Source organism: Apodemus sylvaticus, chromosome 13 (assembly GCF_947179515.1).
Source record: "Apodemus sylvaticus chromosome 13, mApoSyl1.1, whole genome shotgun sequence".
Taxonomy (NCBI): domain Eukaryota; kingdom Metazoa; phylum Chordata; class Mammalia; order Rodentia; family Muridae; genus Apodemus; species Apodemus sylvaticus.
The window spans coordinates 2431254-2455766 of NC_067484.1; the positions used below are offsets into that span (position 1 = coordinate 2431254).

Sequence of the window (24513 nt, forward strand, 5' to 3'; positions counted from 1 at the left end):
TAAGCCCCGCCCACTGTCTGCAGGCAGCCTCTCTAAGCCGGGGCCCCCAGTACACTTCCTGCTGGCTGACAGGAAGGAGGAAAACAAGTTCTAACCGGCTGCTAATGTCAAAATGGAGGACCCCTCAGGATCTTACAAGCAGGATCAAGTCCCCGAAAGCTGCTTCCAAATACGTAAATACGTAATTACAAAAATACACAAAAACGTAAACACTTAAACACATAAACGCACAAATGCATAAACGCATAAACGCATAAATTCAAAAACACAGAAATGCATAAACGAACAAATGCATGATGAACACATAAATGAATAAATGAGTAAATGCATAAAATGCATAAATGCAGAGATGCACAAATGAATAAATGCACAGATGCACAGATGCACAGATATATGAACGAATAAATGAATAAATGAATAAATGAATGAATGAATAAATGAATAAATGAATGAATAGATGAATAAATGAATAGATGAATAAATGAATAGATAAATAGGTGGATAAATGAATAGATGAATAGATGAATAGATAAATAAATAAATAGATGAATAAATGAGTAAATGAATAAATGAATAAATATGAATAAATGAATGGATATGAATAAATGAATGGATATGAATAAATGAATAAATAGGAATGATTATGAATGAACATGAATAAATGAATAAATGATTGAATGAATGAATAGATGAATGAATGAATAGATGAATAAATGAATAAATAATGGTAATGAATAAATAATGAATAATGAATAAATGAATAAATACTGAATAAATGAATAAATGAATAAACAATGAATAATGAATAAAGGAATAAATAATGAATAAATGAATAAATGACATGGAGGGACTCATAGCTCCAGCTACATATGTGGCAGAAGATGACAGTTTCAGACATCAATAAGGCCATTCGTCCTGTGAAGGCTCAATTCCCCAGAATAGGGCAATGCAAGTCAGGAAATTGGGGCGTGGGCGGGGGTTGAGTCGGGAAATGTGGATGGGATAGGGAATTTTCAGGGGGTAACTTACTTGGAAAGGGGATCCTATTTGACATGTGAATAAAACAAAAATTTTTAAAAAAGGAAAAGAAAAAGAAAAAAAAAGTGAGGCAAGGCCCGTGCTTTTTACCCAGCAGCCTTTTCTTTCACAGTGCTGGGTTGTGCTAGAAGCTCAGCAGGCATTGTTTGAATGGATGAAAATTTCATTTAAATACTACTGGACTCAGAAAACCTCCCTCAGCTGCTCTCGGTCTGCAAGGTGACTTTAATGTAACACAATCACAACAGTGCAATTCTTCCTAAGTAGCCACATATGCTGGGCCAATTTAATTGCTGCTAAGGTGAGACTTGTATAAAAGTCTGCGTCTGTGGGGACAATGTAATCATACGGCCTCATTCCAATCTTCCTTTATGTTTTAATCAGCTCTGTTGACCCTCAGACTGCTCTGAGTTTGTATTCTAGGTTACACATAGATGACGTTAAGTTTTTGTTTTGTTTTGTCCTAACATTTCCGCGAAATAGAAAGGCCCAGATTTTAAAATTGTGTCATTAATTAACAGTGTGGAACTGTCTTTTACACAGAGAAGCTGAATGACTTCTAATAACTCGGATTGAATTTAGCATCGAAATCATCCACAAGAGCCCTGCCCTCCCTATTTGTTGTGCAACAAGGATGTGGTTTTCTGAGCAGGCCTGTGCATAAAGGTCAAAGCTGCATTTTTCCTTTCATGAGTGAGTCACGCCCCTCTCTCAAGAACAATTGGATCTTAAATAATGGAAGACACAGCTGGGAGCTGGGAGATGAACAGGGTTAAGTTCCAGCCGCCCTGTGACTGCATCTGCAGGAGGGCTTTGAGAGGTAGGGAGGATAAAATAAAGGAAAAGGAGGAAAAATCATGGAGAGGAAGAACATGGCCAATAGACCAATCAATGCACACCACTGAATGACATAAACAACACAGAAGTTTCAAAAAGGATGCAGTGTCTATTTTAATTCATTATCTGTGATAGTTGATTGGCTCTATTAGAGAAATGCCAGAATCCTTGTGGTATCTCTTTTTTAATTGGATATTTTATGTATATAAATTTCAAATATTATCCAATTTCCTAATTTCCCCCAAAAACTCTGTATCCCAGCCCTGCTCCTCTTTCAATGAGGGTGTGTGCCCCACACACACCCACTCCTGCCACCTTGCCCTGGCATTCTCCTACACTGGGGTATTGAGCTTTAATGGGACCAAGGGCCAGTTCTCCCATTGATGCCCAAGACCTTCCTCTGCTACATATAATGCCAGAGCCACCCTTAATGTGGTAAAGGTCTTGTGGGGGACATTTCCATTAGTGATTTTCCTGACTTAATGAGACACTTTCATTTCATAATGAAATTGTGTCGTTTTACAGAAATTTACAGAGCACAATCTGAAGCCCATTGAACTTTTCTTAAAATATTTCTTTCCTTTTAGGTTAATTGATATTCTTAAGAAATTTCTAGTACATTTTAAAGCTACCGCAAAGTCCAGTGCTTCTATGCTGTCATATGCAACACTGTCCATGTGCTTCACACTCTGCTAAAATTCCCTCTGGTTTCTCTTTTCAAATAAGTGCTTTTTGTTGCATCAGAAATCTATGATATCTCGAATCCCAACAGAAGCATTTTAACATTTAGGTGATATCTTAGATTCTGTTGCTCTAAAAACAAAACAAAACAAAACAAAAACACACAATGATCAGAGAAACATTTGAGAAAACTGTTTATTTTTTATTTACCTTGGTCACAGAATTCTGCATGTAGCCAAGGCATGAAATTGGATGCAAGCACTCCACGAAATCATTTGGAATAATGTGGCTTACTGGCTTCATGTTTATGTTGTTTGCAGTCCTCTTTCTTATAACTCCAAGAATAACTCACCTAGAATGGGTACCATACACCATCACTATCATCACCTTATATTAATCATTTATTAAGTACATGGCTTACACACAAAACCACAAGTCAACATAATGAGATTCCTCAGTCTCAATTTCTTCAGAATTGTGTATTTATTTATGAACCCATTTTCTACCAAACATTGTTCATTTGTATCACAATGAATAGTACTGTCCTATATGTAAGTTCTAATTTGTTTATCCCTTAAAATATTTCTATGATTAAGTACTACATTTGTTAAGACAAAGAAAATATGTTGAGTATCATCTAACATTGTCCTAATATTAAAGTTTCAATGAAGCAATTTGTGTTTGCACTTGTGTACAAAATTTGAATCTGGTCTAACTAAAATAGCATAACACTTTGGGTCAAAGATACACCCTAGCAACCCTGCACTAGAAGCCAAGATGGAGAAGACCTCCACAACCACCATGATCTTCCCCCTGGTGCTATGGTAGACAGGGAGGAAGGTGATCCAGACACTGCAGAACACCAGCATGCTGAAATTTAGGAACTTGGCTTCATTGAATCTGTCAGGAAGGTTCCTAGCCAGGAAAGCCACAGTGAAGCTCCCTAGAGCCAAGGAACCCAAATATCCCAGGACAACATGGAAGGCAATGACTGAGCCTTTGTTGCAAATAATGACAGTCTTTCCATGTTCAGATTGTATATCTCTGTCAATAAAGGGAGGCGATGTTACCAACCAGATGCCACAGAGAACATGTTGGATCAGGGTACAAATGGGAATGACCAAGTTAGGTGCCCCCGATGTCAGCATCCCTCTCATTCTTCTCCCTGGAGTAGTGAGCTTGAAAGCCATGACCACAGTTATAGTTTTCACCAACACTGTAGAAACAGCCACTGTGAACAATAGTCCAAATGTGGTCTGCTGCAGGATGCAGGTGGCCTGGTTGGGATGTCCAATGAAGAGCAATGAGCAGAGAAAACAGAACACTAGTGAGATGAGCAGGATGTAGCTGAGAATGTGGTTATTGGCCTTCACAATAGGAGCATCCTTGTACTTCTCAAAAGTGAAGAGTACTAAAATTGTGATGGCTGATAAGGAGAGAGACATGAAGCCTAGAGCTATCCCCAGTGGATCTTCAAAAGCCAGAAATTACAAACCTCTGTGGAGGCAGTGGGTTTGTTCTAAGTTGGCATACTTATCATCTGGACACCTCACTCGCTGTTCCATATCTGCTAGAAAAAAACAATAAACCCTTACTAGATACCATAATTATGTAGATAATAATCATGGATTTATATTATTCAGAGAATATATCAATAACTATTTTGGTACTGAGCATCTATCCATGCCTTATTGCTTAAGGACCACTGACTTAAGTCTACATAATTATGATATCCTATGTTTTTTTGGTGATCCTAAGTACCATGATAAGGAATGGAATGGAAAAATTATGCATTAAACAAAAAAGAAAGAAAATATGATAAATGATAAAATGGATGATCTCAGATTTTTTTAATTCCTCAAACCATAAATTCACTATTCGCAGACAAGAGTAGTGTGCAGACATAGTTACTGATGTCAGTTGATGAAATGCATTATGCACTTTGTTTGCATTTTGGGTTGTGCCATTTGTCTGTATCTCCACTTAGGAACCAGAACATAAAATTCGTCATGCAAGTACTGTTTGCCTAAAGGAATGTTTTCATTCTTGATGCTCTGTGCCTCATAGAAATATGCAAGTCCCTCTCATTTTGGTACAATCACCTTATTCCCAAGTATTCATTCCAAGCTATATGGCATGAAGGTAATGAATATTTACTTCCATCCCTCTTTCCTTAGGTCGCGGGTCATTGGCACAATGCCATCTCTTCTTTCGTGAAATCTTCACTCTTGTTCTAATTGCTTTACAGCAAAATCTTATTCCTTGAAGCCATCTATGCATTTTTTGTTTGATTTGATTTGTTTTTTCATGACAAGGTTTCTCTGTACAGCCCTGGCTATCCTGAAACTCACTCTGAAGACCAGACTACCCTCCAGAGTCAACTATCCTGTACTTTTAGGACGTTCAGAGTCTGAACCACCAACCAAGACCATACACTGGCTGGAGATAGGCCTCTCTGGTCATAGGTAGCAGATGTGCTGCTTAACCTTCACGCGTGTCCTGGACATCTGAGTGTGGGGGTGGGGTGGGTGTGCTCCCCAAAAGCTGTGTTGCCTGCAAATGGGATATGATCTACTAGCTTGGCTGCCTTGTGTGGCATTAGAGAGAGAGGAAGCACCCAGCCTGTCAGAGACTTGAAGTGCCAATTGGAGGGGATGGAGATAATCAGGAGTGAGATTATAAAAATTTGAATTTACCATAAGACAACATCATAAATGTAAGCCACTGTTCAAGTTGCTGAGGGAAACACATGAACATCAAGCTGCACATTTAATACTCATGTCAGTGGGTGGGCTAGGCCCAGCCCTTATATGTACTCTGGCTGATGATTTAGTATCTGAGAGCCAACAGATTTGACTCTTATTCTTCTAGTGGAGTCCCTGTTCCTCAGGGTTCCTCAATCCTTCCACAACTTCCCCACACAAGATTTCTCAGGCTCTGTCTTATATTTTCTTGTGGGTTTCTGAATATATTTTGGTCTGCTGCTGCTTTGATCTGTTCTGAGGGCAATTATGCTCATTTCCTCTCTGTGAATCTAGGCTGACAGATGCAAACACAGCCTGAGGTTCCAAAATAGTTCAAGGAGAAAGGCAGCCCTGCAGTGTGTCCCTATTGAAAATCTAAGGACAGTTCAGCACATTACTCTAAATTGACAAGGTTGGTACTGCATTCCTTCATGTCTGCATCACAAAGGGTTTTGTGTGACCAGACTGACAGTGAGAAATACAGGATGGAGGGGAAGGATTTGGGATGGTTGATCTAGAGGGAAGCAGTAAGCAGTATTTAATGCAAATAAGTGAAACAACTAATAAATGAATATATAAATAAATTAATCATAAGGAAAAGGAACACAAATGCATACGCACACATTTTGGTACTCACACATCCTGTGTAGTATGTAGAAAGCTATGAAGAAATATGCACAGCTCTTTAAGTCTCTCTGTGGACAGATGTGACTGATGTACTTGAGTCCTTCTTTGATCACATGGATTTCATTTGCTCCTAAAGAACCTTCTCTGACATATTCTGAAAAGGGGTGAGTGAATTTCATGTCTTAAAACACTTTAGTGTTTCTGTCTTGTGTGGGGAGGTGGAGTTGGTTATATGGACGTCTTTTCTAGTACTAAATTAATTAATTCTTTAAAAATTTAATGAAGCATATACTCAACAAAACTTGACAGTTTAGAAAAAATGGATACTTTTCTAGACAGATACCACTTACGAAACTTAAATCAAGATTGGGTAAACTAAATGAAATGTGTCATAGCCTGTAGGGAAACAAAAGAGGTCATTAAAACAACCCAACCAATGTATAAAGCAAAAGAAAAAAAAAAAACAAATTGATAAAGAAAACCAAAGAACAGGGCTATACGGATTTATGGGGGAATTCTCCAAGACCTTCAGAGAAGAGCTAATACTGATATATTTCAAACTCTTCCACAAAATAGAAACATAAGGAACACTATCTAATTAAAACCATGATGGGACAATTATTCTGAAACCTAAACCACAGAATGACACAACACAGAAAGAGGTTTTAGACAATTTTCACTTATGAATATTGATGCAAATATAATGTAGCAGAGGTTTGTTCTATCAGCCATCAGTTGAGGGGAGGCCCTTAGTCTGATGGAAGCTTGTTGCCCCAGCGTAGGGGGATGCTAGAAATGCAAGGGAGGAGTGGGTACGTGGGAGGAAGATCACTCTCAAGGAGACAGATTTGAGAGAGGATGGGATGGGGTGTTGTGGAGGAGAAACCCAGAAAGGTGAATATCATTTGAATTATATATGGATAAAATGATTAATGAAATTAATTTTTTTTAAAATTCTCACAAACAAAATTCATGAACACATCAAAACCATCATTCCCCACAATCAAGTAGGCTTCATCTCAGGAATGCAGAGATGGTTCATTATATGAAAATCCATCAATGTAATGGACTATATGAACAAGTAAAATTAAAAAAAAATCATATGATCATCTCATTAGATGCTGAAAAAAATCCTTTGATAAAACACAACATTCTTTCATGTTTACAGTTTCAAAAAGAACAGGAATTCAAAGAACTTACCATATCATAATAACAGTAATACACTACAAACCAACAGCTGACTTCAAATAAATGCAGAAAAACTTTAAGCAATCCTCCTAAAATCAGGGACAAGACAAGGCTGACCACTCTCTCCCCATGTATTCAATATAGAAGTTGTAGTTCTAGCTAGAGCAAAAAGGCAAAAAAAATGAAGATCAAGTGGATCAAATTGGAGAGGAGGAAGATAGGTATTACTACATGCAGAAGACATGATAATATATATATGCGACCCACAAAATTCTACCAGAGAACTACTAGAGCTTATTAACAGCTTCAACTAAGTGGGTGGATATAAAGTTAACTCAAATCATCAGCCTTAATTTTTTAAAGTATGATAATCCCCCTGAGAGAAAAATTAGGGGAAGGACTTCCTTCACAAGAGCTGTAAATGATTGAAAACATTTTGATGTAACTCTAACCAAGCAAGTGAGATGGTGTGATAAGAAGTTGAAGTTCCTGAAGAAAGACATTGAAGAAGTCCTCAGAAGATGGAAAGGTCACCCATGAAATATTAAAAAAAAAAATAGCTATCTTACTAAAAGAAATATACAGATTCAATGTGATTCCCATCAAAATTCCATTACAGATTTTAAAACCTTGAAATAGCAACTGATAAATTCATATGGAAAAAAAATCCTCAGGATAACAAAACAATCCTGGATAATAAAAAATAAATCTGGAGGAATCACCATCCCTACCTTCAAGCTCTATTACAGAGCAATCTTGATATAAAATGCATGGCTTTGGTACAGAAAAAGACAGATTAATCGGTGGAATAAAACCAATACCAAGAAATAAACCCACATACATATGGCCACTAGAGTTTTTACCAAGAACCGAAAACCATCTTATAGAATGAGGAGAGCACTGAGAATGGATGGAGCTGACTTTACTGGCTCTCTGCGTGTAGAAGGAATATAGCTTGATATTTATCATCCTGCACAAATTTCAAGTACAAGAGGATCATGGACCTCAATATAAATCCAGAAGTAATAGAAGAAAAAAATAGGAGTAGTATTGAAAAAGGAGACAATTTTCCTGAACAGAACACACATATCCTAGGCTCTAATAGCAAATATAAATAAATGGGATCTCATGAAATTTCAAAGTTTCTGTAAGGCAAACAAAAGTGTCAGCTACAGGAAATAGCAGCTTACTCATTTTAATAATCCAACATACAGCAGAGGGCTCATGTATATGTATGTGTGTATGCATATGTGTAAGTATATGTACATGGACATGGACATGTATGTGTATGTGTACATGTAAAATATGGTACACATAAACAACGAAATGTTTTTTAGCTATTAAAAACAAAGACAATAATTTTGAAGGCAAATGGATGGAACTAGGAAATACCATCCTAGGTGAGATATCCTAGGACAACAACAACATGCAAGGGATGTACATAGTGATAGGTGAATATTATCCCCAAAGTACAAATTACTCATGATAGAACCCACTGACTCAAAGTTAAACAAGAATGAATGCCTAAGTGAGGATATTTTAATCCCACTTAAAAGGAACAAAATAGCTGTGGGAGGCTAAGAGAGAGAGACCCGGATGGGAGACAGGAAAGTGAAAGTAATAGCAGGTAGAATCAGGTATGGGGAGAGAGAGAGAGAGAGAGAGAGAGAGAGAGAGAGAGAGAGAGAGAGAGAGAGAGAGAGAGAGAGAGAGAGAGAGAGAGAGAGAGAGAACAGAGAGCCAGAATAATGAATGGAAATATATAGATGTCAGACGTATGTGTGTGGGAATCTTTAGGAAGTTCCAGAGATCTGGATGATGGAAGCCACCAGGACTCATTGTAGATGACCTTAGCAGAAATACCTAACAGTTGGAATAAGAAATCTAAAGAGACAACAAGACAGGACTCCCAGTGGAAGGATGGGAACACAAACTCACCTAGAAAACATCTGCCCTGTTTTGGAGAGGGCAAAATATATCCTGTTCAAAAGAAATGCAGGTAAAAAAATGGAGCACAGACTGAAGGTATGGCTGAAAAGTGACAGGCCCAACTTGAGACTGATCTCATAGGCAGGCACCAATCCCTGGCACTATTAGTGATTCAATGCTGTGGTGGCAGAGAGGAGTCTAGCATAGCTGTCTTCTCAGAGGCTGTAATTAGCAGCTGACTAAGAAAGATTCAGATTCCCACAGCTATACTTCAGGTGGATATTGGGGATCACACAGGTGAGTTTGGGGAAAGATTGAGGCCCTGACGACTTACAGTGTCAACTAAAATGTACACCTCGGCGCTCGGAGAGATTGAGCCACCAAAAAAATAAAATAATAATAATAAAAAGACTTGTCCAAGGCTCCCTGGAATTTATGTAGTATTAGACTGCCTTGTGTGGTCTCAATGGGTCTGGATGTGCCTAATCCTGCAGAGACTTGATACACTAGGGTCAGGGAATACCCAGGGATGAGGTGAAGAACACTGTAAGGAGGGACAAGGTTGGTACAGCAATTGGGATGTAATAAATCAATCAATTAATAATAATAAAATAATTTCATTTATCTCAGTTCCAAGGGATTATGAACATACTTTTCTTCCTTTTGTATTAAATATACTGAGGACTCAGTATGCTGTTATCCAATCTCCTGAACTCAGAATGCATGCATTCTTCTGTTATGAGTTGATCTAAATTTAAACGGTTAGCGTGACTTTTAAAAGTAAGTAAACACTTCTTAATTTCAATTTTCTACATATAGTATGGGATTCCTATGAGTCATACTGTTTTTGGTTTACCAAAATAAATATTTGTCTCTGGGATTAATGGGAGACCGGAGATGCTGATGCTCACAGGAGTTCATTGGGTGACCTTAATTAAGATTCATAGCAGAGTGGACATGGAGACTGAAGTGGCCACAACTTATAGCCAGGTGAGACTTCCAGTGGAGGAAGGAAGACATCACCCAAACCACAGACCCTAGGGCTGATATTTGGCCCTGATGACAAGATTCACGTGGATAAAGATGGATCAGTGGTTCCCTGAATGGACAACCATTGAGTTGCTCAAATTAAAACCCATCCCATGGCATCGAGCCAAAGATCGTCACTATTAATGACACTCTGTTATACTTGCACAAAAGAGACTAACATAACTGTCTCCTTAGAGAGATCCAGTAGCTAGTGTAAACAGATGCAGAGACTCAAAAACAAACCTCAGGTGTTGCTTAGAGAGTATTTTGGAAGAATCAGGGAGAGAATTAAGTGATATAAAATGTGTCAAGGATACCAAAAAATACCTACAGAATCAACAAACCTTGGTCCATGGGTTTCACAGAGACTGAGCCAACAACCAATGATCATGCAGAGGTTGGACACAGGTCTGGTACCCATGTGTGTCAGATATGCAGCATGGTCTTCATTTGAATTCTTTTTAAAAGTTATTTATTTTTATTCTTTAATCCTTTTGTACAGTCCAGACTTTATCCCCTTCCTGGTCTGCTGTCTGACTATTCCCAAACCCATACCTTTACCCCTTCTCCAAGAGGATGTCCCAGCCCTCACCGGCACCACAATAGTCCTCCACAAACCTTGAGACCTCAAGTCTCTCATGGATTAGCGGCATCTTCTTTCACTGAAGCCACAACTTGACAATATATAACACCCCTTCTTTTGAAAAGTATTGAGATCAGGTACCTGAAGATAATAAAAGCAATACACAGCAAACCAACATACAATCTCAAATTCAATGGAGAGACATTTGAAGAAACCCCACTAAAATCAGGGTAAAGACAAGGATGCTCACTCTCCCCATATGTATTCAATAGAGCATTTGAATTTCTAGCTGAAACAATAAGACAACAAAAGGAGATTAGGGCAAAGAAAAAGTAAAGGTGTCACTATTTGCAAATGATATGATAGTATATGTAAGAAACCTCCAAAATCCAACCAGAGAACTTCTACAGCTCAGAAACAAATTCAGGAAAGTGGCTGGATATAAAATTAACTCAAGTACATAATTTGGACCCTTTAAAAATCATGTGGGGATGTTTCTGATTCTTTTGTCAGAACACTTATCTCTACCTGAACTGATGTGTTGTGTTTCTTTGGGAAAGGACATGATTTGCCTTGCCTAGACTTGATGCCCCAAGGCTTCGTTGTAGCTAAGGGGGTATTTCCTGTGAGCTTAAGGGGGGATGTATTGAGTGGAGTGATTTGGGAAGTTGAGACTGGGAGAAAAGGGGTCAGGGGTGAGAGCACCCTGGATGTAAAGTGAAAAAATATATATAAATGAAAGAAATAATAAAAAGTAACATTGGCTATTTTCAGCCATCAAAATGTAACATGGACATATCGTGCTTCTTGGTGTTGTTGGCTTACATAGAATAATTATTTGCGTCCTGCTTTGCCCAGCCTGTATGAGAAAGCTGGAAGAACTGACATTACATGCTATTGCTTTCGTTGCTTCTTTTGTAAATGATCTTTAATAGGTTATTTATATTTTAACTGAAGAAAGAATTTAGTTATGATTAATGTTGAATTTTATGTCTCAAGGTGATATTTACAGAGCTATTATATTACAGGTGCATATTTGGTCTAGATTTCAGACACTAGTGTTTCTACAATCTGTGTCTCTCTGAATAATGAATATAAATCAGATACTTGGATTCATAAAGTAGATACTTGGATAAGATCTGCAATGAGAAAATGATATATAATATACCATAACTCTAAATTCCACCAGCTGTTTAAAGCACAAAACACGAGCTCCTTGTTATCATTAGCTAATTGAGAACACACTGTGCATTCCTCCTCACAAGCTCCTTTTAAACATGTTTAACAGTTCAGAAAGCTTCCAGTTTTCTCCTGTAAGCCTCCCATATTGTACCTAATTATAAGGGAAAGAATAGGCTGTAAGAAAATAAGATTCTTTCAGTTAGCAAATCCATTATATCAATATGTGAAATAGTGATACAATAAAAATCAAAAATCCATAATAATATTCATTTATGCACTTCATTGTGATATGTCACTTGGAACTGACAACATATGTAAAGTTGGTTTGATAATTTCCCTCTTGAAACTCTGCCCTGCTGCTTTGTTGACCCTATAACATGTTAGGAATGAAAACATTGACAAAGAGTGCTTTTGGTCATATCTCAAATTAGAACTTAATAATACATAATGAATAATTTGAGAGTATCCAGTGTTGTATAAATAGGAGTATACCACATAACTGTTAACAAATATTAACTCTTTAAGAATACAGCAATGCCATTCATGGGAACAACATGAATTTAGAGAACAATAAATATGAAGATCAAGGTAGAAGCACTACTTTTATTGTCGTATGGCCAATACTCATAAATTCCCACAGGAACATAGGGATATAGAACAACATCTTTTTAATGAAATCACACTTGAAGAAGTTGGAAGTAACATTATATTAATAGATTAAGTCAGAAATGCCCTGTGGAAATGAGGAAGACACGATGTGCTCCTTCTCAGACAAGTACAGTAAATAATTTGTGCATATTTTTTGTTAAAATAAATAAGTTGTCAAAGAGATATGTCACTCAACATCTGCTAACAAGGAATAAAGGTTTAATTTTACACAAATTATTTTATCTTCCCAAAAGCTCTTAAAATGTATGCACATAAGGGACTATTGGAGAGAAGCTGTGGAGAGGATAGAAATATGCTCAAAATATATTGCATGAGATTTTCAAGGAATTAATAAATTGTCTTTAAAAAGAAACCTTGCTTCCCTAATTAGGGGGAAAGTTAATATTCAGAATTAATGATTATACCCAGGTATACTAAGGGGGCATTAAAAAAATACTTTTGGAGTAAACATCAGTGAAGAGTGAGATTTCAAATTACAAGTATGTATCACTTCAGAACTGCCAGAGTGACCCAGTGATATCTGTAAAACAAATTTTTACAGACAGAGGTGAGAAATGTCTCCTGGGAAATTTGTGGAACACCCTGTAAGTACAGAAGCTAAAAATCTCAGTTGGCAATTTACTATACTACTGAAACTCTCCTTCCTAGTGTCCAGAACTAAGTAATACCGAGCATATTAAAATATAAAAGAATCCATCTTGCAACCAAAAATGTTCTGCAACACTTTGTTCCAATCATTTATGTAATTACATTTTGGATATATATATATATATATCTGATATATTGTAGTATGACTCCAAATATGGTAGAAAAAGCATTTTTTACCAGGCTGTAGAATTCTCCAGGAACTCTAAAGTCGCAGATTTCTTTTTGTTTTTAGTCATCCTTGCAGGGCAGACAGATTTGAAACACTGAGCCCACACTAAGGATATTTACATATGAAGAACCTTATAGAATGTCCTTGCCACACAAGTAGGTGTTGGACAAGGTAGAAAGAATTTACATTTGAGTTGGTACATAGCTTGAATCTACTTTCCCCACTCCAGAGGCCTGGCTTTCTGTTTTGCAACTGAATTGGATATCTCAGGGACATCCACAGCAGACAAGTTAATCCTGTTCTGCCTTCAACTCTTGACCTTGCTTGTTTTGCAGACAGGCTATCTCTACCCAGGCTTACCTGAATAGCAATGGAAGCCTGTGAGGAACTTTGCAGACCCCACCCAGGTAGTCCTTGGGCAAAACAACATTTTTTAGCTTATCCAGGTGTGATTCAGGAGACTGTAGATACTTTTTACTCAGAGAGACACTGGGTAGTTATTTAGTTAGTTCACCAGGCTGGGCCTAAGGGCTGCAACTGGTTAGTTCACTGAGCTGGGGGCTAGAGGTGGCTACCAGAGCTGATCTCTGGTGACTTGTGGTGGCCCCTGGCATGGCACAGTGAAGAATGCAGTGGGCCAACTAGGCAGAGGTGCTCTTGGAAGACAGCGGAGCCAGGCAGCTTCCCAAGCTCTGCAATGCCACAATCAACACTGGGAAGCTAGGCCAGGGACCCGCCCTTCACCAGGTCCCAGGCTAGCACGACAGCAGGGCCAAGATGAAGCAGTGTAAATGCATGTGCCAATTGTCCAACCGGATTATGGACGGACTATGTGTAAACACCCTGTACTGCCTGAGAAAACTGAAGCTTTAACAGATGAATGTGATGCTTATTTTGAGATGTTAACTGGACTGGACTAGGAGATACCAAAAAAAAAAAAAATTCAGATTCCAGTTGCTTCTGTGTGTGGTTGTGTCTGTTTGTTACCCACTGGACCTGTTACCTCTCCTGATATCCAGAATTCTCCCTTGGATTTAGTTCTGGCTGGGACTGTCCATAACATAGAACCACCCACATATGACTTTAACTTGGAATTATGAGATCATTTGAAGTAATGCACATAATGATTAGCAAATATGGAGTGGACACCTTGTTTAATAAAATGGTGTTTCATGAGTGCTAGTGCAAAATGATGTGAAAAGTGCACAGCTTCAGAATAATTGCCCTAACTTCTCTGAAGTTTGAGGAGATGTACTAACTGTGAGTATGGTTGTTGTCTTTCTCAGTGATAAAGGTAAAGGCTCATGATGAACAATATTGACTCAGGAAATTTAGAGGAAATGTTATTTGAAGCTGACCGAAAGTTTCAGAGCATGCATAACACCTGGTGTTCAAAAGAGAAGAAGGGAGCAAATATTCACAGTGAAGTGTGGGGAGAGGAGCAGAGAGGAACAAACCAGATCCTCCTGAATGTAATCCCCGTAATTCCCCACACTCAGAATATGCTTATTACATTGACCTTCTCTGAGTATAAAACCTTAAGGAATACCCAGGTTTTACACACATGTATGGGATCGCTCAACACGTTTCAGTTGTCTGTTCAGGTGTGGAGCCTAGTAGTCTTTCTTGTTTATCTCCTGGTTGAATCTTGTTCCACTTTCTTGAAGGTCCAAGCCTCTAACAGCACCATCACTAGAGTCACAAGAACCAAGGCAGCTAAAAGCATTCTGATGAGATTTTCAACTGTGTGACCTTGGTGGTGTGAGGATGGGGTTTCTGTATAAAGAAGTCAGAGAATTAAAGTCACGCCAAAATTTTCTAGCACTAAATTGTTGTGTATAGAGGCTCCCTCTCCCTGAAAGAACTAGACTCTTTGTGCCTATCTCTTAATTTGGAAATTTCTTTCTCACCTGCTTCTTAATTGTTCATGCTTTCTGAATGTTCTCATTGTCTGAGTTCACAAAGAATGAAAGAATTTGAGTAAATTATGTCAAAGTATGGGAAAATCTGTTGTTTTAATTTGCAGAAATAAGATAAAAGGTCAGTGAAGAGGTTTTTCCTCAGTCAGAATCTCAAAATGACATTGTGATATCCATTAAATACTCGTTAAAATTTGTTCATGGAGATGGAGCCTAGAAAAAAAATTATTCAATGTTTTCATGAAAGCAGGAAATAAAAGGTGGAGTAAAAAAGGGCCTGAAATACAAGTAGAAAAAGATATTGGACCATAAGCTATGTAAGGAATCAGTCATCTAAGTGGAGAGCAAGTCCAGTTGCCCAATTTCTGAACTTCACTGAAAGCTTCACCAACATATCTCAACACAATGTGTATCCCCTCCAGGAGAGTCATCAATTACCATCTTCAGTGTGGGTAGGGGACTTCTCTTTGGCATCTGCTAAAATGGAAGGAGAAGTGAATGTTTGAGCTCCCAGCTCTTGACTATGTCCTGCCTTGTTCTGTGGGTCCTCATTTTGCACCATAAGTTCATTCAGATATAATGTTGTTGTATACAAATTTTGTGCCTATGGGTTCTTGGACATTTGTAAAGATCACAACTCTCACAGCCAATACTCCAAAAAGCATTCATTTAATGCTGGAGAGGATAGAAACTCTCAGGGACTGACAATTACTTGACTGACTGTGTGCATTATGAATACCAAATGCCTCTGTTGAGTAGCAATTACCATGAGTTTAGGCACAGTATTTTAGGAAGTAAAGACAATTGAGAATGAAGGACTAATTATAGCACTGAAGGCATGCTCTGTTTAGATTTTTTGCTAACTTTATATGACCTAGAGTCATCAGTGAAACTTCAAAAAATGTGTATCATATTGACTTGCAGGAAAAATGTGGAAAGATTTCTGATTTATTGACAATTGATGTGGGAAGGCCAAATATCAATGGGTGATTTTGACCCTGGTGAGTTGGATCTTGAGGTTAAAGCAATTTAGTAGGTATTGGGGAGAAAGCCTGTAACAGTACTAAATCATGGCTTATGCTTCAGTTACTACTTTGAGTATATCCCCCTAATTCTTTCCATGATGGACTATAAGCTATCAAATGGAATAAACTCTTTTCTCTATGTATTGTTTTACATCATGGTGATTTAAGAAAATAGTAGAAATCTAAATAGTATAGTGACAACATCTAATTACTTGGTGAATTGTATGTTTCCCTCAAACACTTCTTCTAATCTATAGTGAATGCTGGAGGAACTTACTTCAGGAGATGCTGAGTAATAAACTTATAATGAGGGATAAATGTTTTTTGTATCAAAAAGATTTTTTTTAAATGACGACATCCTCCCTCCTATTCTAAGCAAGAGATCATCTTAGGAAAGAGAACAATGTGAGAACATTACCTGAGACCATGAGGTCAAGGGGGTCACTTGAGTTTGACCACACCTGAGGTTTATTCTTAAAAAAGCCATAACATCTGAATGTTCCATTGTGTTTGGGAGTAAAAGAGTCCACAACAAACATAGCCTGGAATGAATAATTGTCCTGATACTGTGAGTCCAGGATCCATAACAGGTGGTGTTTTCCTTCCTGGATCAGAATGTATCTGCCAAATCCTATGTGTGAGCTACACATAAAGGCTATGAAAACTCCAGAGGTCACATCAGGGCTGGGCCAGACTGACAGGCTTGGATTTCCATACGCTCCTGGGATACAAGAAGTAGAATGTGACATTATCATGAGTTACACACATTGTCCTCCAGGATTGGACTCTGAGAGAAGAGCTCCTGGAGAATAGATTTCCATCTTAGGAGAAAGCACGTGCTGGGTTCCTTGAGTTTCCACTCACCTGTCACAACCAACTCCATGGCATCACTGAGCTCTGAAAATCCAGCATCACTCTTATAATAACACGTATAGATGCCTGCATAGGCGATTGTCATGTATTGAATGTTGAACTTGGCCTTATTCCTGGCTTCCAGAGGGAATTGAGTGTCCCAAGGATCTACATTTCTCCCTTTATACAGACGATACTCCCGGGCCTCATAGGAACCCTGACACCAGATAATCACAGGTGTATGTAAGGCAAACACAGAGCATAGCTCAGCCCAGATAATTGGCTTTGGGAGGTGTTCTGTGAAGAAATCAAAGGCTGAGTCCCAGAACATCTTCCTTCAGACATCATATCTTAGAACACAACACTCCCATGGAAGAAGACATTATCACATCAATGCTTTTTCCCCCACTACCATTGTGAATATTGGACCCTCTAGACAGTAAAATAGAGATTTTCTCATCATAGTGAAGAATCAAATCTGGGGATGGCTGGAGACACTCACCTGCCTGTACTGCAGTCCTGGGTTCCACAATAAGACCTGAAAGAAAATTTTCTCTCAGACTTTTTCACATTGAGAGGCAGATGGGATCCCCCAGGTTGTCAATGTGAAATTAAACCTGGCTGTTGAGTAGTTTCCCTTACAGACGTAAGCATCCACACCCCCTGTTCATATCTCACCCAGGTACAACAGCCCTGTGAGTATGGCCATCATGGGGAGTCCTAGCAGTGTCCGTAGATGTTCTCCTGGGCCAGTCTGGCAAATATTCTGTAACATCAGGCACTATACAGATATCATCTTGTGTGCAGGTCCTTCCTGTTGGGGTTTTTTAACATCATAGCTATTACAGGAGTAACTTCTGTATTTTCCTCAGTAGAGAGGATTGAGTCATCACTCACTCAGGTCTCTGACATGCTTTTAAAGAACTTTTTTTTTCTATTTCTCAAAGATTTCCCACCATCCCTCTGTTTTCCAAGCCAGAGTACATTCAAAAGGAAGGACATTATTTTTTAAACTAGAAACAATTATACATGCAGGTTAGGGAAATGTGATGTTGGTCCAAACCAAGACTGTGTTCTAAGACAAGAGCCATCCATGCTCTTTCAATTGGAGGATGTAATCCAAAGGGGCTTCACAGACTCTAATCATATGTTCCTGAAGGTTTATCTCATAGCACGTCAGCTCTCATTGCTGGCTATGCTCCAGTGGTCTCCTTCACTATGCCAAATTGTCCTGATCCATTGCAACTAGGGAACAACATTTTACCAAGACTTTTCTCTCTTTTTTTCTTGTTTCTGTGAGGCTGACCCCTTTTTCTACATGCATGCACTATCAAGATGTTGTAAATGTGTGGATACCACAAGACTTAGATCATCCTGAAAGATTATTAACTTAAGGTCTTTCTTATTCTAGAATTTTAACTTTACTTTCTGGGCATGAGAATGTAGGAACCTTTGGATTTATTATTCAGTTTAGTACCGTAATCATCCATTCTTCCACCTGAACTATAGTAACTGGCTTCTATTAGCCCAAAAGATAATAGTAGTAACATGTCCTCGGGATGCCTGTGCATTGAGGATATTTATCCTCTGAGGATGCCTTGAAAGAAAGATGGGGTTTCCTTTTCCAATATCAGTACCTGTGATGTCAACACATTTTTTGTGTACTATTCATATAAGCAATTTATTATGGAAAATGGGAGATTTGCACAACATGAGTACTCATGCAGCTATTATTAATTCTTGAAATACGTAAATAAGAGTAAATGACTTAGAGGGTTTTGTTGGTGGCATAGATTAAAAAAAAATTCCCATGTTCATGTAAGTGGCCTTTAGTTGTGTAATAACCATTACAATCATTAGTTCGTGATTGCACATTTAGTTGTCATTAATTATCTGTTTTTAGCAGTATTAACTCTTGTGTGGGTAGTGAATTGTTTGTCCCTTTCACTGAATTACCCAAACCATTGTGGTTTTAATTATTCTTGAACTACTGGCGTACATATAGTCTCAGTTCAGCATCTATAACTAGAATATCAACATTTCCCTTTCTCCACCTGCCTGTATATTACATAGAGAAAATGAAGAACGTAGTGATTATGTAGTCTTCAGACCATATAATATTTATAGTTAAAGGAATGTAATGAAAACCAAAACTGTAAAATTCACAGAAGACATGTTTTAATGCAACTAATAAAGAAAAAGTAGCCATATTTTTCAGAACATGATAAATCTTAACATTCAATCAAATACAATGTTCCCAACACAATCTATGTCTCTCCATACTAAATAAGTTATATCTGTTATCATTGATATAATGGAATTTCATAATGTACTTTTGGAATTCTGAAGATAGAAACAAAAAAACAATAAATAAATTTTCTCCACATTTCTTAAAGCTGAGACAAAAATCACCATCTCTCTCCCATTGTATCTCATCTGGAAAGATAGGAGAAGATAAATGCTTTAGATAAATGGGTGGAGCTTGAAATACCCATTATCAGGTGCAGAAGATATCTTAAAAGAGATTGACACAACTGTCAACACAATTTCTAATCTTGAGAAACTTTTAATCCAAAACATCCAGGAAATCCAGGATACAATGAAAAGATCAAATCCTATAATAACAGGGAGAGAAGAGAGTGAACATTACCAGATCAAAGGACCTGAAAATTTTTCAACCAAATCATAGAAGAAAACTTACCCAACCTATAGGAGGAGATGATAATTGTACAAAAAGCCTATAGAACAACAAATAAATTTGACAAGAAAAGAAAATCCTCTTGTTATGTAAGAATCAACACACTGAATGCACAGAACAAACAGAGACTATTCAAAACTACAATTGAAATGTGGTCAAGTAACATATAAAGGAAGACCTATAAGGCTTCTAAACAGAAGAGCCCGGTCAGAGGTCATACATACTCTAAGAGAACACAAATGCCAGCAAAAGCTACAATACCAAGCAAAACATTAAATCAATATAAATAGAGAGACTGAAGAATTTCAGGAAAAAACAAAATTAATAAAATATCTATCTACCAATCCAATTCTACAGAAAATTCTAGAAGGAAAACCCCAACACATTGATGGTGTGTATACCAAAAATAAAAACAAAAAAAACAAAAACAAGACATAAGATATTAATCGACTCACAACAAAGACAAAAGGAGAGAACCACATGCACATAACAATGGATTCAACTCACTAATAAAAATACATAGGCTATCAGACTGAATATACCAAGATGATCTAGCATTTTACAGCATAAAGACTCCTTCATAACAAAGACTGACGCTACCTCAGAGTAAAAGGCTGGAAAAGGATCTTCCAAGGAAATGGTACCAAGAAACAAGCTGGAGATGACAACCAATAGACTTTCAACCAAAAATTTATCCAGTGAGATGAGAAAGGACACTCTGCATTCGTCCAACAGAAAATCCACCAAGAAAAAGACTCAATTCTGAACATCTCTCCCCCTAAAGTAAGGGTACCCAGATTCATAAAAGAAACTTTATTACTGGTCAAAACACACATTTAACCCTACACAATAATAGTGGAAAACTTCAGCACCCCACTTTCATCACTGTACATGTCATTGAAACAGAAACTAAACAGAGACACAGTGAAACTAACAGAAATGATGAACCAAATGGATTTTACAATTAACTATAGTACATTTCATTCTAAAACAAAATGATGTATCTTCTTCTCAGGACCTCATGGCACCTTCTCTGACATTGACCACACAAATGCTTTCAAAACAGGCCACAACAGAAAAAAAAGATTGAAATACTCCCTTGTACTATATCAGATTACCACAGACTAAGTCTTCAATAGCAACAAAAGTAACAGAAAGGCTATAAACATATGGAAGCTGAACAATACTCTACCATTGTCAAGGAAGAAATAAAGAATTAAGACACTATAGAATTTAATGAAAATGAAGGGACATGATATCAAAACGCCTCCAAAAAGAAACTGGAAGAAGCATACACTAGCACCATGACAGCACAAATGAAAGCTCTAGAACAAAAGAGCAAATGCACCCAAGAGGAGTAGATGTCAGGAAATAATCCAACTCAAGGCTGAAGTCAACCAAGTATAAACAAAAAGAATTATAAAAAGAATCAGCAAAACCACGAGGGTGTTCTTTGAGAAAATAGATAACCCTTAACCAGACTAATCAGAGGGCACAGAAACAGTACCCAAATCAAAAAAAAAAAAAAAAAATAAATAAATAAATAAAATAAAATAAAATAAAATAAAAATCAGACAGTAAAAGGGAAAAACTGATGAAATTAAAATAATAATCAGATTCTACCACAAAAGCATTTACTAAAACAATCAAACAAAATACTAGAAAACATGGCTGAAATGGAAGATTTACTACACAGATACCAGGTAGCAAAGTTAATTCATGATCTGATTAAACATCTAAAAAACCCCATAACCCCAACATAAATAGATTGCCTCATTAATAGCCTCCCAACCAAAGAAAGCCCAGGACCAGATGGGTCTCGTGCAGAGTTCTGTCAAACCTTCAAAGAAGACCTAATACCTATATTCTTCAAACTATTCCACAAAATAGGCACAGAGGGAAACTACTCAATTTATTTTTTGAAGTCACAGTTAAAGCAAAAGAAAACCACACAACGAGCCAACAAAAGAAGAGAACTTCAGACTAATTTTCCTTTTAAATATTGATGCAAAGATACTCAATAAAATTCTCACTAACAGAATCAAAGAACACATCAGGATGATCATTCACCATGTTCAAGTAGGCATGGAAACCAGTCAATAGACGTATTCCTCCATGGCTCTTGCCTCTAAATCTGCTTAAGTTTCTGTCATGTCATATTTAAGTGATGGACTCTGATCAGGACATATAAGCAAGACCTAACTTTTGTTCTCTGTGTTTCTTTTAGAACATTTTGGGAAAACAACAGAAGAAAACATAGAAGATATAGCAAAAGTAAAACAAATGGTCATGGCAAGCTGTAGCCAGTATAGTAATAAATGGACAGAAATGGAAGCCATTTCTACTAAAACTAGGAGTGAGATAAAATAATTCATATTTTCCATTTACAAAGAAGTAATGGTTCAGTGTTTTCAAAGGTAAACTTGGTTGGTCTGGAACATGCTATGTAAATCAGACGGGCCTGAAAAGCACTCACTTCTGTTACATCTGTCTTCTGAATGCCAGGATTAAAGTAACTCACCACCATGTTTTGCCTTTTTCCATTTTTGTTCTGTATAATGATTTACCTCTCAGCCACAGTAAAAACACAGAGAAAAATTGAGGTACAAAGTGGTATACATGCAGGAAAAAAGTAACCAAAGTTTCCTACCTTGAGGAAGATATTCTTTCATATTTAAGGTCATAAATGTTTCATACAATATTCTTGAAACAGATAGACACATTGCAAAATAAATGTGACTATGAAACATCTCCCCATTAAGAATTAGAACTATCTGCCACATCCACCTGAAGCATATAAATCAGAGTTAAACACCATTTTGTCCCCTTAACTCCATTACCTGCCTTCCTGAGGGGGCCTGCTGGAGCCCCTGGGGTGTCCAGGTCATACCACTCCATTTCTCAGCCAGCAGAGATGAGCTACAGTTTGTCATTTGAGTGCATCACCAGGAACACAGCTCTGCCTCCTTTCCTGATGAGGCATATGAGACCCTAGAAATATTCATGTCTATCTGAGGTACAACCAGACAAGGTAAACAGTGTGCCATTCCATGAACTTCCCTGGCAGGCCTAACACTCTGTCTTCTTCCCAACGAGGGCTGTTAGGATGAGGAAGATCTAATCAACACTAGAGATAACAATATGTCTGATGCCCAGTGTAAGAACAAAGCCAACAAGTGCTAGAGCAATTTGGCAACCCCAGAGCCCAGCTATCCTCCAGCAACCCCTGAATAGCATAACACTACTGAAACTGGTGTTAAAGTCAGGAAGATGACCTTAAACCCTAGCTTATAAGGAAGATAGGGGTCATTAAGAAGGAAATGAGTATATTCCTAAAGGAAAGCACAAACTGATAGAGTCCTGGAGTTGTAAAACCTAGGGAAGAGAACAGGAACCACAGAGGCAAGCATCACCAACCAAATACAAGGTGGAAGAGAGAATTTCTGACATAAAAGTTATGATGGGAGAAATGGGTACATTGGTCAAAGAAAATGCAAAATCTAAACACTTCCTGACACAGAACACATATGAAATCTGGAACACTATGAGAAGGACAAATTTAAGAATAGTAGGATAGAAGAATACTCCCAAAACCACAGCTCAGGAAATATTTTTCAACATATTGTAAAAGAAAATTCCACCACCCTAAAGAATGGGATACCTATAAGAATAGAAGGAGCTTACAGAACACCAATTAGATTGAACTAGAAAAGAAAATCCACCCACCACATAATAATCAAATCACCAAATATAGAGAACAGAGAAAGATTATTGAAATCTGTAAGGGAAAATGGCTAAGTAACCTATAATGACAATATAGGAAATAAAAGCCAGAATGGCCAGGACAGATATCTTGCACACTCATAGAGACCACAGATATCAGACAAGACTACTCTACCCAGCAAATCTTTTAATAATGTTAGATGGAGAAAACGAGATATTCCATGACAAAACCAAATTTAAGCAATGTATATTTGCAAATCTTGTCATACAGAAAAAACTAGATGGAAAATTCCAACTCAAATAGGTTAACTGTACCAAATAAAACAAAGAAAATAAGTAACATCACACAAACAAAACCAAAAGGGAAACACACACACACACACACACACACACACACACACACACACACACGCTTAGCTATCATTGGTCATTAACATTTCTAAACATCAATGGACTCAGTTTTTCAATAAACACACACAGGCTAACAGAACTGATGTGAAACTAGATCTATCATACTGTTGCATTCAAAAAACACACCTCAGTAACAAGGTTTGATTTTACCTCAGAGTAAAGTTCTGGATAAAATTTTCTAAGTAAAATTAATATAAATATAAGAAGTTTTCTTATTTACAAAGATATTTGCTGAGAAAAAAATGAAGAAACTTAATCTAAAGGCCAATGTTCACTAGAAAAGAAATTTAATGCCATGCTTTACAGAAAGAAAAGGGAGATCTTAAAATTCATATAGTGGCAAAATTTTCCTGGGCATGTAAGTCATTTCTGAGCAAAAAGTATAATATTTAGCATAGCTCTGTTTCTGAGTTCTAAGCAGAGGTGAAAAACACGGGCGGGAATGTATATTTGAGGACATTTCAGTCTTCATTTCTATGGCATCCTGGATTTTGAGGCCCCCATGAGAATACGTGGCTGGTTGAAGTGTTATCAGGCCAGTGTCAATTGTGTATCTGAACA

General features: G+C 37.5%; 1 protein-coding gene across 1 annotated transcript; it reads right to left on the reverse strand.

Moving 5' to 3' along the window:
- Positions 1 to 14954: 14954 nt before the first annotated feature.
- On the reverse strand, positions 14955 to 17832 carry LOC127664126 (leukocyte immunoglobulin-like receptor subfamily B member 4A). Its single transcript, XM_052155997.1, has 6 exons — positions 17799 to 17832; positions 17623 to 17658; positions 17133 to 17417; positions 16687 to 16989; positions 15682 to 15717; positions 14955 to 15100 (listed from the first exon to the last, which is right to left on the reverse strand). The coding sequence occupies exons 1-6, from the start codon at positions 17830 to 17832 to the stop codon at positions 14955 to 14957; spliced, it is 840 nt and encodes a 279-aa protein (XP_052011957.1).
- Between the last annotated feature and the right edge of the window lie 6681 nt (positions 17833 to 24513).